This window comes from Mollisia scopiformis, assembly GCF_001500285.1.
Source record: "Mollisia scopiformis unplaced genomic scaffold LY89scaffold_38, whole genome shotgun sequence".
NCBI lineage: Eukaryota > Fungi > Ascomycota > Leotiomycetes > Helotiales > Mollisiaceae > Mollisia > Mollisia scopiformis.
The window spans coordinates 400971-415476 of record NW_017263618.1 but is presented as its reverse complement, the minus strand read 5'-3'; the positions used below and the strand labels follow the sequence as shown (position 1 = coordinate 415476).

The 14506-nt window shown below is 46.3% G+C and overlaps 5 protein-coding genes across 5 annotated transcripts; 2 read left to right on the top strand and 3 right to left on the bottom strand.

Annotated features, from left to right (window-relative positions):
• Positions 1 to 1365: 1365 nt before the first annotated feature.
• LY89DRAFT_743224 (uncharacterized protein) lies at positions 1366 to 4102 on the bottom strand (the record flags this gene model as incomplete). The annotated part of the gene is made up of 2 exons (XM_018220933.1): positions 1366 to 4019; positions 4078 to 4102. The coding sequence occupies 2 exons, from the start codon at positions 4100 to 4102 to the stop codon at positions 1366 to 1368; spliced, it is 2679 nt and encodes an 892-aa protein (XP_018061577.1).
• A 1295-nt stretch (positions 4103 to 5397) lies between these two features.
• Positions 5398 to 6697, bottom strand: LY89DRAFT_371793 (uncharacterized protein). Its single transcript, XM_018207061.1, has 3 exons — positions 6111 to 6697; positions 5718 to 6063; positions 5398 to 5665 (listed from the first exon to the last, which is right to left on the bottom strand). The coding sequence occupies exons 1-3, from the start codon at positions 6281 to 6283 to the stop codon at positions 5468 to 5470; spliced, it is 717 nt and encodes a 238-aa protein (XP_018061576.1). The 5' UTR covers positions 6284 to 6697; the 3' UTR covers positions 5398 to 5467.
• A 147-nt stretch (positions 6698 to 6844) lies between these two features.
• Positions 6845 to 8383, bottom strand: LY89DRAFT_371777 (ZIP metal ion transporter-like protein). The gene is made up of 3 exons (XM_018207060.1): positions 8221 to 8383; positions 7182 to 8174; positions 6845 to 7135 (listed from the first exon to the last, which is right to left on the bottom strand). Exons 1-3 carry the CDS (start codon positions 8271 to 8273, stop codon positions 6952 to 6954), a joined length of 1230 nt encoding a protein of 409 aa, XP_018061575.1. The 5' UTR covers positions 8274 to 8383; the 3' UTR covers positions 6845 to 6951.
• Positions 8384 to 8568: 185 nt separating this feature from the next.
• LY89DRAFT_660984 (histone acetyltransferase-like protein type b catalytic subunit) lies at positions 8569 to 10616 on the top strand. Its single transcript, XM_018212579.1, has 3 exons — positions 8569 to 8695; positions 8848 to 9123; positions 9170 to 10616. The coding sequence occupies exons 1-3, from the start codon at positions 8674 to 8676 to the stop codon at positions 10351 to 10353; spliced, it is 1482 nt and encodes a 493-aa protein (XP_018061574.1). The 5' UTR covers positions 8569 to 8673; the 3' UTR covers positions 10354 to 10616.
• A 165-nt stretch (positions 10617 to 10781) lies between these two features.
• Positions 10782 to 12319, top strand: LY89DRAFT_660981 (putative pyruvate dehydrogenase E1 component alpha subunit). Its single transcript, XM_018212578.1, has 4 exons — positions 10782 to 10980; positions 11073 to 11206; positions 11258 to 11712; positions 11758 to 12319. Exons 1-4 carry the CDS (start codon positions 10852 to 10854, stop codon positions 12261 to 12263), a joined length of 1224 nt encoding a protein of 407 aa, XP_018061573.1. The 5' UTR covers positions 10782 to 10851; the 3' UTR covers positions 12264 to 12319.
• Positions 12320 to 14506: the final 2187 nt, after the last annotated feature.

Below are 14506 nucleotides of genomic sequence, written 5' to 3'. Positions count from 1 at the left end.
ACAGCTAAACGCAATGTTTAGGTGCGATGGACGCTGAATTCGGCGGGTTTAGTCGCTATTTTATGCGACGATTGTCTCAACTATTAGATGTATTTAGAGGTACTGTAGGCCCACTAAAAAATCCACAGGCATCATTCCGATGGAGATAATGATAATCTAAATGTAACTTAAACCACAAATGATCGATCTTTCACAGCTAAATACAATGTTCCAGTGCGATAGCCAACAAATTTAGCAGGTAAAGCCTAGTCATAAAGATAAAACTTCGAAAAATATGAGCAACTTTGTCAGATTAAGAACTTGAGAGCTCTATATGGCACTTTAATCGTCTGGTATTCAATTCTCAAGAGGGGCTCCTAATTCAAGTTGGATTCATACGAATCCTATGCTCTGATCCCTTTCTAGCTATACACGTGACCTCTAAATTCCCAACTGACAAGCTTTCGTTCCCAATACTTCGTCTTGACAAGGGTTCAAGGAACTTTCGAGCCACATGATCCTAGGCAGATAAGAGTTAAATTGGTCTGCGAGTCCTAGTCTCACTCCTATACCTAGTGGGACAATGGTCGTAGAAAACATCGACCAGACCTGCTGTTGAAACTCTGCAAAGACACCGATACACAAGCTGTATTCTATATAGCGATTACTTTCATGCTTGTGATAAAATTCTCTCTATATTTTCACAGGTAAAAAGTGACATAACCGAGCCCGTGGACGTCGATTTGCAGCTAGAGGCCTTAGACAAAAACACATCTTACAGCGAGGGTATTGGAATAGTTTGTCACAGATGTGGCTTTGGCCGCGTACTCTAATGCCATGCGGACTCCCAAAGTCGTTGTTGCATGCCTTTTACAGGCGAATTGACTCCTTCTCTAGTGGGTCTGACCCATGGATAAAACTTGCGATCTTATCGTTCGTGGTTTCAGTCTCAAGTAGTGAGAGGCTGTCATAAACTCATGGCTCCGAGGTTCATCGTCACAGAAACAATTATGCCTCTGTCAAGAGCAGTGTTAGCAAGTGGTTTCTCTCCAGGGTTTCTTGACTTCTTTCAACAAAAACGTTTAATCATCGTGAAGGCGATTTGGTAGAATGAGGCAAGCTCACCGATAGTGATTAAAGCTGACTCTAAGATCCTCAAGAATGCGTTTGTTTATCCTTCGTGTTAAGCAATCGGATCATAGGGTTCCAAGCGTAGAAGTAGAACGTTGCCAAATACCAAATTATGAAGTTGCTAAAATAACAGACTAGAATGATTTCAAACTGTCAAACACTACATAAGAGAAGACCATCCCGAAAACAATACGCCGTACTGATGAGAATTTGGTTGGAGGCGATATTTCAAGATACAAATTCTAGAAGTATGAGCTATACAGACGTAATGAAGGTTGGCATGGACGCCTGTTCAGCGTCTAATTCATCGAACATACGCTCATTATGGTATTTGTCTGGGTCTTTGCGCAAGACTCGTCGTGTCAGATATTTCATGGTAGAAGCACCAAAAGTCGCACCGTTCCAGTTCATGAGGACTTCTCTTGATGATAAAGGTCCGACAACTTCCAGACTGCCATGTGGACCGACTGAGAAACTCCCCTTTTCCAGTTTTCGAACATTCCACCACAAGGATCTTTTTTCTCCAACGGTGACCTTCAATCGCATGCCCTGAGGTAGTGTCTTGCGGTCGTTAATGACTAGTGCAGTCTCAAGAATAGGAGGATAGACATCAATAGGCAGTGCACTATCTGAACTCGAAGAATTTTGGCACAGCCTCCTAAATTCGCTGATCAAGCATCGCTCTTCCAAGACCACGAAAGCGCAGTTGTCTCGACAGTCCTGTACCAAGCCGCACCATCTGTAGTATCTCCGCGGAAACTCTACAATATTTTCGACTTGGTCTATCACCCACAAAGCCGATAGAGGAGCATCATCCTCCAGAGTTGTCCCGGTGAGCGAGAGTAGATCAAGACAGCGTGCGACTAAGTCTCCTACACCCTTCCTTGTAGTGGGTTGTTTGTAAAGAGCCACAAGACTCTCGGGGTCATCTTTGAGAGCTCCGTAGATCTCATCTTTGGTAGACCCATCTTCAACAGGATCAATTGCTTGAACTAGACTGGAAATGGTTTTCGTGCCGAAAAGATCAATGATCCGGACTCGTCGACTGTGATAAGTACAGTACGACATTTCAATCCCGCAGTACCTTGACAGCCCATGCACATTCCTTGCAGTTCTTTCCAGCGTCCATCTCTTGATGAAAGCTTCCTTCCATGATCTTCCAGGAATTACCTTGGTAGTCATGGCATATGAGACTCCAGGGCCAAGAGCGCCACCACCAATATTGATCCCAACAGCTTCGGAATCCACGCGTCGCCGGGTTCTTGTGGCACCAAAGGGACAAATAAATCCGTCTTTTCGAAGGCTGTTATTCGCTCTTGCTGAGGTACAATGGCAAGCTTTTGTATTATCTCGCAACGAAAATCTGTTGGACGCACCAACGAGCAAGTTGGCAGCATGACTGAATGGTTTGCATATAGAGGGCCTATTGCAAGCCATACTCCTCAGCTGTCTGTCAGATATCCAATGGCTCAGATCTTCATCCTCTCTGACTATAGGATCCACTGAAGGATACAAAGTAATGGTATCAGCCTGATCCGCCATAATAATGGAGCCGTTCTCGAGGTCATAGCGTATTGTACTCTTCTCTCGGTCAGGCCCCACAATCTTCCACATGGGGCCCCAGATGTCCGCAAAACTCTCGGGTCGAGTCCGAAGGTACAATTTAGTTGAGTTTGGCTGGCAAGCTTCGAAGTCATGGAAAACCCACGCTTCACACCCACCCAGAAACCCGTCGAGACACAGAAATGTCCTACGATGGACTACTATTCCTCTGCGAGCACATTCATCTGGAGCAGGAGACAATATTCCAATTCGGTCACTAGGATTGAGCTTCTTCCTACAACACTGGTCAAATTGACTAACGTGAGCGCCGGCATAGGATACTATGATAAGATCTAAAGTCCGCAGTAGTGTATACGCGTGATCTCCAGGAAACAGACTCTCATCCAGACTAAAGGCGCCAGCAAAAAAGTCGCCGCATAGTAGATCTAAGGATGACAGACATTTATGTATATTGTCAAGGTGACTTTCTTGGACTTCTTTCTCTCGATAGATGCCACAAGATCGATCAATTGCGCGAAGAAGACTTAGCAAAGTGACAAGATCTATAGGTCTAAGGATGGCGACATTAGGGCGTGAACGATCTAGCTGCAGGAAATTTAACTGTTGACGGCAGAAGTTCGAGCGGCGTAGCTGGCTTACGTTGTCAGATATACATGTCGTGATTTCTGAACAACGCTCAAGGAAGGTCTTCATAGATGAAAACGATGAGGGATCTAGAGTTAAGGTCTGGGGATCTCCCTTCGCAAGTTGATCCTTGATGCTTCTGTGGTCTTCTGGTGATGTAGGCGCCATCTGGTCTGCGTGGAATTGCAGAGGATTCCCTTTGAAGAGACATAAGCTACCGGAGAGCTTTGCTGCGGCCGAGTTGCGAGAAGCATAATCGTGGATATTCTGGAGTCTTTCGCGGTGCGCTTGGGGATTCATGAGATCCTCGTCAGGGTAATGGTCTAAAGGCAAGAATTCAATTTCATCAAGGCTTTTGCCAAGGACTTGCAATCCAAGAGAATCTAGTTCCTTGCCCTTCGGAACAATGGATGGTGTCAAGTTGCTTGGCGCAGAAATTGGTTGCTCTTCAAAAACAGCCCCTTTCTTGTTACTCTCTTCCCCTTCTGAATCTATTTTCAGCTCCGAAAGAGTCACGTCCACATCCTCGCCATCATCTGTACTGTAACCACTTTCGTAAACGCAGTAATTCGAAAGTGCGGTAGACTTTTTGCTCGTAGGAGACGATGGAATGACTAGCCGAAGATTTCTTTGCGTGAAGTCAGGAGTAGCGGAAGCCGTCTCTTGGTGTGGTGTCGACTCTTCATCATTGGGCCATGGGTCACCAACCGTGGAATACGGATCTGAGTACCGAGGCGTCAATAAGGTCTTTATACATGATCGCAGCCTGCTTAGTTGAACTCACGAGATAACGAGGATCTGGCATTTTCCTCAGCCTGATCTGGTATAGATTCGTCTTTGCATGGTCTCTCTGATATTGAGACTAGAAGCGGCGACGGTTCCTCTATACCCGTCGTATCATATGCACCTCGCCCTATCGCAATGCCGTTTGTTCAAATTTACTGAAAGGAGTCTGGTCTTCGTAGCTCTTCTCTAGAACCAGACTATATAGATATGGCTGCAATACCACAAAAAGTCGACGATATCTCTAGAATAACCTCTTGAACAAGATTCGAAGAAAATTGAGACAAAGATATTCACAAAATATTATGACATATTAAGGAGGACATCGCTTAGGTCTAATCAGTCAAAACATAATATAATGATTTAGAAAAGTTCAATGGATGAGCGGTAAGCGAGAAAGAAATTGAAAAATTGTGATTGTGACTGAGTGCCGAGTTTGTTGACAGCCACTGTGCACGATCAACCAATAACAAGCATCTAGTTCACCGCTATTTCCACGCTGGATATACTTACAGCAAGCATAAGCAGACAGCTTTCCTCGTTCCCTTTAGAGATCGACAAAGAATAAACCATGTTTCTAACATTGTGCACTCCTACAGTAGCAGGCAGAGGAGTTCCTATATCAAAGCAGCAGGTTGAGCGAGCCATTCCTGAAGCGAGCACGCTAAACTCAACGAGGCAGCGCATCAGAACATAGGTACCTAGGTAGATTACGAAACTAATAACAATCAATGTATATAAACATCACATTATACGCCATAAATGCATATTAATCTGATATTAGATCCGGTAATACGACCGTATACTATTGCGAACACTGGATACGGGTTGGTATTACTTGGAACTCTCCCATGCGATGGACTCCTTTAATCTTCATAGTTTGTTTGAAGAGACAATAAGCGGACATCTTCTTAGGTTTGGATATTGCCTTGAGCAATCGCGTTTATGATCTTGTTCGTGATTCCGTGTCTCTTCAGGTCGACATCCGGAAAGGTCTTGTCGAGGAGTTTGAAGTTTGTTCGGACGGCAAGGTATTCTGTTCTACCAGCGACTGCAAAGTTTGGTTAGAAGATGTCAATGAGGATAAATACGAAGACTTACTCGTCGTTGGAAACTCGGTGTTGTCAGGTGCAGCGGCCATGTTGGACTCTTGTCCGGCTGGAGAAGAGAGTCATCCTAGGCCAGGATGTCTGTGCCTAACAGCACACTTCTCGCGAGCACATACTTGCTTCATCGTAGAGCACTAGTTCAGCTTCATATTGTCTGTAATCCTCCTCAGCTATTCTACTTAACAGAATGTCCATCCTCAGAATTGTCTAATAGTAGCATTTACATGTTCGATCAGCCCTACTCCCTCAAATTGTCTGTCCTTCTTAGCGCCTCTAGGTCACATATCTGACAGTGGATGCTGTGGAGAATGAGTGCCGAGCAACGATGGAGAGGAGGGTAGATCAGCGTCGATTTGGAAATGGCACCACGGTCCTTGTTTGGCGATTTTCGGCACGTCTAAGCGAACGACCCAGTCATCTAAATCGACAGTCCCAGTGTCTTGGTTGTTCGAACAGGCGGGCAGTTGAGCACGAAGCTAGAAAAATGCGTTAATGAACTGTAACATTGGCTGAAGGGAGCTACCATACCCATTTCGAATATTGAAGGGACGCGGCTGCGTCCTTCCGAAGACTTGTGTTCACCTTCAGGAGACCCTGGAACGTAGCCTGGAGCCACTGACATATCCGTACTCGCATCTCCTTTTTCATATTATTGCGGAGTATGATCTCCTCAGGGGTTGCTTTTGAATCCATGCCGTAGACCCATTGTAGATCTAGGCCGGGCGAGACCTTGTATAAAAAAGCTGGCATGAGAATGACATACTTCCTCATCATGGCATTGATGAAAGCTAGTCGTTCAGTAGGCGTGGAGAAGGGCCATCTGGGACTGCCGTCCTCATTCGTAGTAATGAAGTCTGGCGTGGACAGCAACCAGCTCTATAAGTCAGCATGCTAAGGGATGGCAATGAAGTGGAGACTTACATAACCATAGAAGCTGCGAACTTCTTGACAATGCCGCCCAGCATTTCGGTCTTCGCTTTGAGAACGAAGTCGACATTCTGGAGGAATGTTCTGGCAGTGGCGGTCTGCTGCATCGAGACTGGCAGAAGGCCGGCAACGTCGTCCTCTGTGACCGAGCCTCGATGCAGATTCATTAGAAGTACCACCTTCTTGAGCCACGTCTGGCCCCCATCTCGAAGGCCAGAACGCGCCTTTGTGTCATTCTCTCCAGCTGGATCATCGACATTGATCTGGTTTGCCTTCAGAAGCTCCGCGTACCTGGTACGCTTCTTTCTCCTAGTGTCTCTTCTCCATTGAAAAGCGCATACTGCTGCTGCTTACATCCTCGTCTACGATCTTCATCGTAGACGATTTCTGAAGGCGAACCTCACAAGGTACAAAAGACAACTTATCACCTTTATATTTCGTTGCAGCTCACTCTTGCGCAGTCGTTCTCTCAGAATGGCGGACATCGAAGAAACACGAATAGACCAGACATAGGACTCCGCAAAATAATGCTGCTTGGCACAGACATCCGGTCTCCAGAAAAAGCTCTCGGAACCATGAACACTTAGGAAACGCAAGGAAAATGAAGAAGAAGATTCCCATGAAAGATTATGATCTCTCCTATCCTGTCTCCAATCGCCCAGCTAGCGTGATAATGCTAAACGTAAGCAGGTAGAATACATATCTCGTACAATCGTCCCATGGAGCTCTGACCCGTTCATCTAGCTAATCATCCAAAACGCCACTGGCTCTTGATGGGCTGTAGCTTATTTAGCCCTCTTACTGCGCCTCTGTCCGAATCTGCTCTCAGGGAGTATCAATGATGATGCCCAATTTGTGTCAACAACGGGATCAACATCCCTCCAACAGCCGCAAGTGTATCCTTCATTTGAGGCTTCGGCTTTGTTCTTGGAGCACCGCCACCATCTGTGTAGCCATTTGAGTTATTGTGTGAGTGCTCGTGACTTCCATCTTCTTGCATTGCATGCATAGCTACATATCTACTCCAAGTCAGTAAGGAGTACGATGAATTCATGGAAAACTCACAAAAATGTGCCAGCTGAGAACAGCAATAACATTCCCGTCCACCACTGCCCACTCTCTCCCTCCATATGATCTCCACCCAGGATGTTAACGATAAGCCATGTCGTAAGAGCACCAAACGGCGCTGCAAGACTGAAGATAATTAAATGTCCTCTCGCTGCTCTTTTTGACAGTCCTTGTTTCAATAGAACAGACGTCAATCCAAATGCTGCTGGAGCTTTATGAACCATGATTGCGATGAAGATTATGAACCCTAACTTGGTGTTGGAGCTTGATGCAGAAGCTCCCATTGCAATTCCGTCTGCTGCAGCGTGGATCACAAGTCCAGTAGTAGTTGCTAGAGAGCGGGTTTGCTTTGGTGTAGGAGCTAGGGATTGGAGGAATGATTCCGATTCTTCGTCTCCGGTCGAAATGGTAGAAGAGGAGTGGAGGCCTTGAGAGAGGTTGTCCAAAGAGATATGTCGGGTTGGAGGAGGTGGTGCAATGTGTTCTGAAGCGTGACGGGGCAACTTGTCAATTAGGAACATGAGGATGAACCCAGTTATTAGGGAAAATCCAATGTAGAATGTTGGTGGGTCTTTATGCTGCTCTTCATCATTGTGAGGGGTATCTCCTGGCTTTGGAGCTTCTGTCTCCTTGGCTTCTCCAGCTGTCGTGGTGGGTATTTCTGCTTTGATCTCGAGTCCATCTGGAATGACAGGTCCAACACTATTGAAAGAGTCTATATCTGCGAGTTTGCGAGATTCGACATCTCTCGATACCATGAGAGTATGGACTCCGCTGCGGACCCATTTCAACTCCGACCCTCTCGATTGTAGGCTTCTTCTCGTATGCAAATGCCCTGCTTCTCCAGAGCTGTATACGGCTTCAATGCCTTCGGGAATAATAACGATCAAGGATGTCCCAACCAATACGCCCATTCCAATGGTAGATATCAATCGTAGTTGTGATGAGGAAAGGGTCATAGACAATGGGAGTGCACCGGCGAGAAATGAGCTACTTGCTGTCAGAATACGCCAGAAATCATTGTCTCTTCACTTACGCCAGAGCCATCACCACGCTCAACCCGAGCAGCATAAAAAGTCCGTCCAACATCGTGACCCCTTGATCCTCAGTCGAGTACCCACGACAGATTGTGTTGCGCTGTTACCGATACATATCGGACTCGGTCCTGAAGAATGAAAAGTCCAATTCGAAGTCGCTTGAGTCCGCTGGGCGGAATTGTCTTGCTGCCCCTTAATGATATTGTTTGTTTTTCGAGGTTTCTCGATGACAGATTGGAATCTCGGTCTTTGACTTGGTCTGCAAGGCTGAGGCTAAGATCGCTTCCCGTTCCAAGCTAAAAAGCAAGACCCCTGTCCAAGTCCGTTTGCTCGGAACGCGTCAAAATCCCCAAACTACGCGCTTCCACTTGCGGAGAGAAAGGTCCTTTTGAGATTTCGCAACCACATCAGACCCGAGTCTCGAAGGCCCTGCAGAGGGATAAACTGACAAGATGGCCGACACGAATGAAGATTGTATGTATTGATTTCAGCTATCTACGGAGCTTCATCAACTATCTCGTGCGGCGCAAAGAGACTTGTCTCATCTTGTGCATTCAAAGATGAAGCTCTTATCGCACTGCCACTATCCATTTCTACGAACCTCAGACTGACGATACTCACCTTAGGGTCTTCCAACTCCAATGAAGCCGTCGAGATCTCCCTTGTCGTCCCAGGTGCCGGCGCCCCCAAGGCCCTTCACACCTTCAATCCCAAATTCACCTACCCAATCTTCGGCGATGAAGAGACAATTTTCGGTTATAAGGGATTGAAAGTGAATCTGCGATACAATGCGAGCGATATGCGACCAAGTCTGCAGATCACCTGGAACTCGAAGTTCAAGACGGTGGGAGAGACAGAGCCATTAGATGTGAAGGCTGTTTTGGAACCATATCTTCCCAAGAGTATGAACTCCCGTGTGGATGTAGGACATTACTGATGATATTGTAGCTGCTCTTGAGAAGACCTCGATATTCAACGCAGCGATTACGGATCCTATGTACAAAGACTGGAAGCCACCTGGAGAGCTCTGGAAAACGATTCAGTCTGGAGACCAAACCTTCGAAGTCTGGAAAGGAAGCCTTGCCGACTTGGCTATTCAACAAATGGTCAAGCGAATACAGATACTGGTGCCGCTGTTCATTGAGGGAGGGACATTCATTGAATTGCAGGATCCGGAATGGTCATTGGAACGATGGACGGTTTTTTTTCTATACGAGAAGAAGAAGGGCTTTTCAGAAGCTGTCTCGCCATATCTATTCATGGGATATTCGACAGTCTACCGATACTTCTACTACCAATCTACTGCTTCCTCACGACAACGACCAAAGAATCAACTCATTTCAAACGAGGCCAAGTTTGATTTCAAGCTTCCACTCAACAACATATCCTTCAACTCACTGCCTTGTCGATCTAGGATTTCTCAATTCATCATACTGCCCCCTTTCCAGCATGGTGGCAATGGTTCCCGATTTTACAACGCCATCTTCGACTTCTACTTGGGGGAACACCAGACAATGGAGATTACGGTTGAGGATCCAAATGAAGCATTTGATGACCTTAGGGATATCAATGATTTATCTCGTTTACGGACAATGCCCGAATTTCTAGCTCTGAAGGTCAACGATAGTGTGAAGATACAAAGGAAAGGACCGGTTCCTCGCGACATCCTGGACTTGGAAAAGTTGGAGGCAATTAGGAGAAAGATCAAGATTGCTCCGAGGCAATTCTATCGAGTCGTTGAGATGCAGCTTCTGTCGCTAATTCCTCAAGGTGTGAGACAATCATTATTGCCCGAGCACGAGAAAGGAAAAGGTCCAGAGCCACAGACGCACGTATATCGCCTTTGGAAGTTGTGGGTCAAGAAGCGATTGTATAAACACAACAAGGATATGATGCTTCAGATTGATAAGTCGGAGAGGACTGAGAAGTTAGACCAGGCAGTCAGTGGAGTGGAGGACGACTATGCTAGGTTGCTACGACAATCTGAATTGAGGAAGGGTCCTGGAAGGAGAGTGAGTGCTACGAGTGAGACGAACGGTGGTTCATCGAATGGCAACGGGAAGAGATCAAGTTCTGATGATGAGGTGGAGGATGAAGAGCCAGCGGCGAAGAAGGCCAAAATTTCGACATGAAAGGGCAACGGAGGATTGTATGAATTTGTATGATTTGATGAAATTTGGTTGCTTGCTCCGTTTTCATGGAAATAGTTGGGCAGAAACCTGATGACCAAGAGTTCCACACGCTCAGGGGAAGATATTGGGCAATGAGCTTCACTCATGCCTGGTTATGCATTTGAGGAGATGTTGATGGCATTCTGCTACTGCGACGGTATGGAGTTTTACCTCCCGCTCGACATGAGCACAATCAATAAATAACAAATATTACATGATGACCTGCATGCTCTCACAATGCTTGATCTTTGATTCACCCTCATCAGTTTGTCAGAAAGAAACCCACCGAGCTCATCGCTGTTGAGTATCGGGATGGTCACGTGGAACATCCGCTAGTCCCAATCGCGCTAATTCCCCAACGGCCAACATTATTTTGAGAGAGCGAAAGGCTCCGAAAGATCCACTACAGCTTCAATTCTCTTCTTTCCTTCTCTCCTCATCTTCTTCAACACCACAACAATGTTCTCACGAGCATTGAGGACCAGCCGTGCGGCTCCATTACGGAGTTCAGCATTCTTAAGATCTGCTCTCGTCAAGAGAACGGTTACTACAGATGCTGCGAGCGCGCATGCTGACAAAGTTCCAGAGGTGAGATAGCTTTTCTTTGAAGGCATTGGGATATCTGCAGATGGGATTGAAGCTTTGTGGCGATCGAGGATTGATTACTGACTGTTCTATAGGAAGATGATGCGGCATTCCAGGTCCACCTCTCCGATGAGAGCTTCGAGACCTACGAACTGGATCCTCCTCCATACACCCTCGATACCACAAAGAAGGAATTGAAGCAGATGTATTACGATATGGTATCTGTCCGGTAAGTAAATCAACGTCGAATTGAAGTGGCAGATTCACTGAGACATTATAGCCGCATGGAAATGGCAGCAGATAGGCTCTACAAGGAAAAGAAGATTCGAGGTTTCTGCCATCTTTCAACTGGTCAAGAGGCTGTCGCTGTCGGGATCGAACACTCCCTCACCAAGGAAGACGATGTCATTACCGCATACCGATGCCACGGTTTTGCTCTGATGCGCGGCGCTACCGTCAAGAGCATTATCGGTGAATTGTTAGGTCGCCGAGAGGGCATTGCTTATGGAAAGGGTGGATCCATGCATATGTTCGCCAAGGGATTCTACGGTGGAAACGGTATCGTCGGTGCTCAGGTTCCAGTCGGTGCTGGTTTGGCTTTCGCTCACCAGTATCTTGGAAAGAAGAATGCCAGTGTAGTTCTCTATGGTGATGGAGCTAGCAATCAAGGACAGGTCTTTGAGGCTTTCAACATGGCTAAACTCTGGAACTTACCTGTTATGTTTGGTTGTGAAAGTATGTTCCTTGCTCCGAGGTCGTGTTCAAGCTAATTTGCTACAGACAACAAATATGGTATGGGTACTGCAGCAAACCGATCCTCCGCTCTCACCGATTACTACAAGCGTGGACAATACATTCCAGGTCTTAAGGTCAATGGTATGGATGTTCTCGCTGTCAAAGCAGCTGTCAAGTACGCTCGCGACTATACCACCAGCGGCAATGGTCCTCTCGTCCTTGAATACGTGACTTACAGATATGGTGGTCACTCAATGTCCGACCCCGGAACCACGTACCGTACCCGTGAAGAGATTCAACGCATGCGATCCACTCAAGATCCTATCGCCGGTCTCAAGCAGAAGCTTTTGGAATGGAATGTCACCACCGAGGATGAGCTCAAGCAAATCGACAAGGATGCCAGATCTGATGTCGACAAGGAGGTTGCTGAAGCGGAGAAGATGGCCGCCCCGGAACCAACACCAAAGATTCTCTTCGAGGATATCTATGTCAGAGGGAGCGAGCCACAATTCATGAGAGGACGAACACCGGATGAGAACTACTACTATTGAGGGAGGAAGATGTGTATGACTGAAGCTGTACTATAGTTTGCAGATTTGGTGGAGATGAGGGCAAGCAAGTTTGCTGCAATGACTTTGGAATGCATTCGAGCTTATACCCTGATCATTTACTCTTGTTTTGCATGTGCTCCCAGATTGTAAATCATTGATTCATTGTGTTTGCATATATGTCGTTGCGATTTTTGCCCTTTCAGACCTGAAGATTTTTGGACATTCCCATCCTCAAAGACCATTCCTCACAAGAACCTTTCTTTAATTGCTGTCAATGCACCTGTCAAGGTACGCACTTTTACTGCCTCAAAAGTCCCACGCTTCAGGGATAATAACTCCTTGAATACTAATGACCGATTTTGGTAGGCTAGTTGCAATCGGGGGACCGCTACGACCCTCTCACCATGACATACTAAGCTCATCGCGCCAAACACAACCTACCGTGACTACTACCCCAGAAATCATTAAGTCCTCCTCACTATCTATTTGGCGACTGCGCTCCTTGGTATGATAGTCTCCGGGTTATCAACCACCTCGAACCTATCATCCTCTATGCTAACAAAATGAGTTAGCTTGGAAATCTTGAATGGACTTCGCAGACGTACTTTGCCTCCCTCTTCACGACTGGCGGTGGTGCCGCTTCTCGCTTGAAAACCTCTGGCTCCTCCTTAGGTAAGAACTCGTCCAATTCATCATCTGCTACTCCTCCCTGAGGTCCATGGTTCCCAATACGCTCTGCGACAACGGGATTTGCAATGTCTTCGAATGCGTTTCTAGGGAAGGCGGTCAGAGCACGGGTCTTCGGCTGATTAATGAAGATAGAAACTGATTGTCCGTCAACTACAACGTGCTTTGAAGAAGCTTGTACAATCTTCAGCCCCTTGAGAGAGTTCTTGAAAAACATCACAGACATTTTGAAGCTGAAGAAGTTGTCTGAGATTAGATTGAATCAACATCTAGTGGAAGATAAGTACTCTTCTCGGGTTGGATATTCTTCTCGATAAAGCGAGGAACATTCTGAGGTAGTTAAGTGCTTTGTTGAGGTTAAATAAAGGCTGTGAAGGCGACAAGTGCCCAAGGAGCGAATGATTTACTATGAAGTCTGCTAGAAACGAGCAAGTGTCCAAGCTCGGTATCTCTGAATCTTTTTCTGAGGTATTCGGCTCCACTTACAACTTCCTTATTTCTGATCAGATATTCACTATGTGCTGGTAGATATTTTCCTTGTTGTCGGATGTTCTTATTGTTTCAATTCTCTTGACTTTCAGAATGTCTGTCACTGGCACGTTTACTATCCTCTTCAGGTTGTCTGCTAGCTATGGAGAGAGAGATATTCATGTCAGACATCCTATTGGGATTAAGATGCTTGTCCCGATTCTGATCCATCGTCCGTATGAGTCGACTGGCGATTGAAGACTTTGATACCTTTTCAATTCCAGAACATCTAGTCAGCTGAAAACCATACATCCATCTTTCAACTTTACTCACCTCCTTTCTATCTCTCCACAAACTCTCCTCCCTCTTTAAACCCCATCTTTGCCAATCCCCACAAACTCAAACCCTCATCACAAAATCACCCCCCTTCCTCGGCTCCTCATCCCCATCAAACATCCTCGGCATAAAATGTTTCTTCACCCAGACACACACGAGCTCAGCTCGGCTCCAAAGCCCTCGTTCCTCGTAACGCATGAATGAGTCGGGCTACGAATAACTCAGGTATAGGGTGAGGACTTCCCCGCATTTTGATGGATTGGAGCGGTGTGAGATAAGGTTTGGGGCTTTGAGGGGGAGTGATGTGAGGTTGAGGCTGTGGAGGGGTTTGGAGTTGTGGAATTTATGGGTGGAGAGGTGGGAGGAGGAGGGGTGGTAGTTCACTATTTGAGTAAGTTTTTTTTTTTTGGAAGAATATAGTAATTATGAAGCATTCCAGCGTGGTATTTGTTACGCCCGTACAGCGTAACGTGCCTTGCCTGGGCGCTATACCCGATTAAGTATAGCGCTAGGGAAGATTAGCGTTTCCGGGCTCTTACTGCACGTGACAGAGCCATAAGCGAAGACGCTAAGTTGGAGTAGGAGAAGGACTTGTATTTAAACTCGACCGCGCTCTTCGAGCTGCGCTCTCTTTCTTTCCTTCTTTAACTTAGAATTCCAGTCTTATGACATCCCCTCAAGGCCATCTTATCCGTGCCATTTGAGAGTCGTGACACGATGCAAGTGATACCACTAACACGTTGATGATTGGT

Bases quoted from the DNA above. Each gene is read 5' to 3' on its own strand.
- LY89DRAFT_660981 (XM_018212578.1), top strand. From the start codon at position 10,852: ATGTTCTCACGAGCATTGAGGACCAGCCGTGCGGCTCCATTACGGAGT. The intron at 11,207-11,257 runs GTAAGTAAATCA...GAGACATTATAG, and splicing joins TACGATATGGTATCTGTCCG to CCGCATGGAAATGGCAGCAG. The intron at 11,713-11,757 runs GTATGTTCCTTG...AATTTGCTACAG, and splicing joins TGTTATGTTTGGTTGTGAAA to ACAACAAATATGGTATGGGT.
- LY89DRAFT_660984 (XM_018212579.1), top strand. From the start codon at position 8,674: ATGGCCGACACGAATGAAGATT. The intron at 8,696-8,847 runs GTATGTATTGAT...TACTCACCTTAG, and splicing joins GGCCGACACGAATGAAGATT to GGTCTTCCAACTCCAATGAA. The intron at 9,124-9,169 runs GTATGAACTCCC...ATGATATTGTAG, and splicing joins GGAACCATATCTTCCCAAGA to CTGCTCTTGAGAAGACCTCG.
- LY89DRAFT_371777 (XM_018207060.1), bottom strand. From the start codon at position 8,273: ATGTTGGACGGACTTTTTATGCTGCTCGGGTTGAGCGTGGTGATGGCT. The intron at 8,175-8,220 runs GTAAGTGAAGAG...GACAGCAAGTAG, and splicing joins AGCGTGGTGATGGCTCTGGC to CTCATTTCTCGCCGGTGCAC. The intron at 7,136-7,181 runs GTGAGTTTTCCA...GACTTGGAGTAG, and splicing joins TTCTCAGCTGGCACATTTTT to ATATGTAGCTATGCATGCAA.
- LY89DRAFT_371793 (XM_018207061.1), bottom strand. From the start codon at position 6,283: ATGAATCTGCATCGAGGCTCGGTCACAGAGGACGACGTTGCCGGCCTT. The intron at 6,064-6,110 runs GTAAGTCTCCAC...TGACTTATAGAG, and splicing joins TTCGCAGCTTCTATGGTTAT to CTGGTTGCTGTCCACGCCAG. The intron at 5,666-5,717 runs GTATGGTAGCTC...GCATTTTTCTAG, and splicing joins CCCTTCAATATTCGAAATGG to CTTCGTGCTCAACTGCCCGC.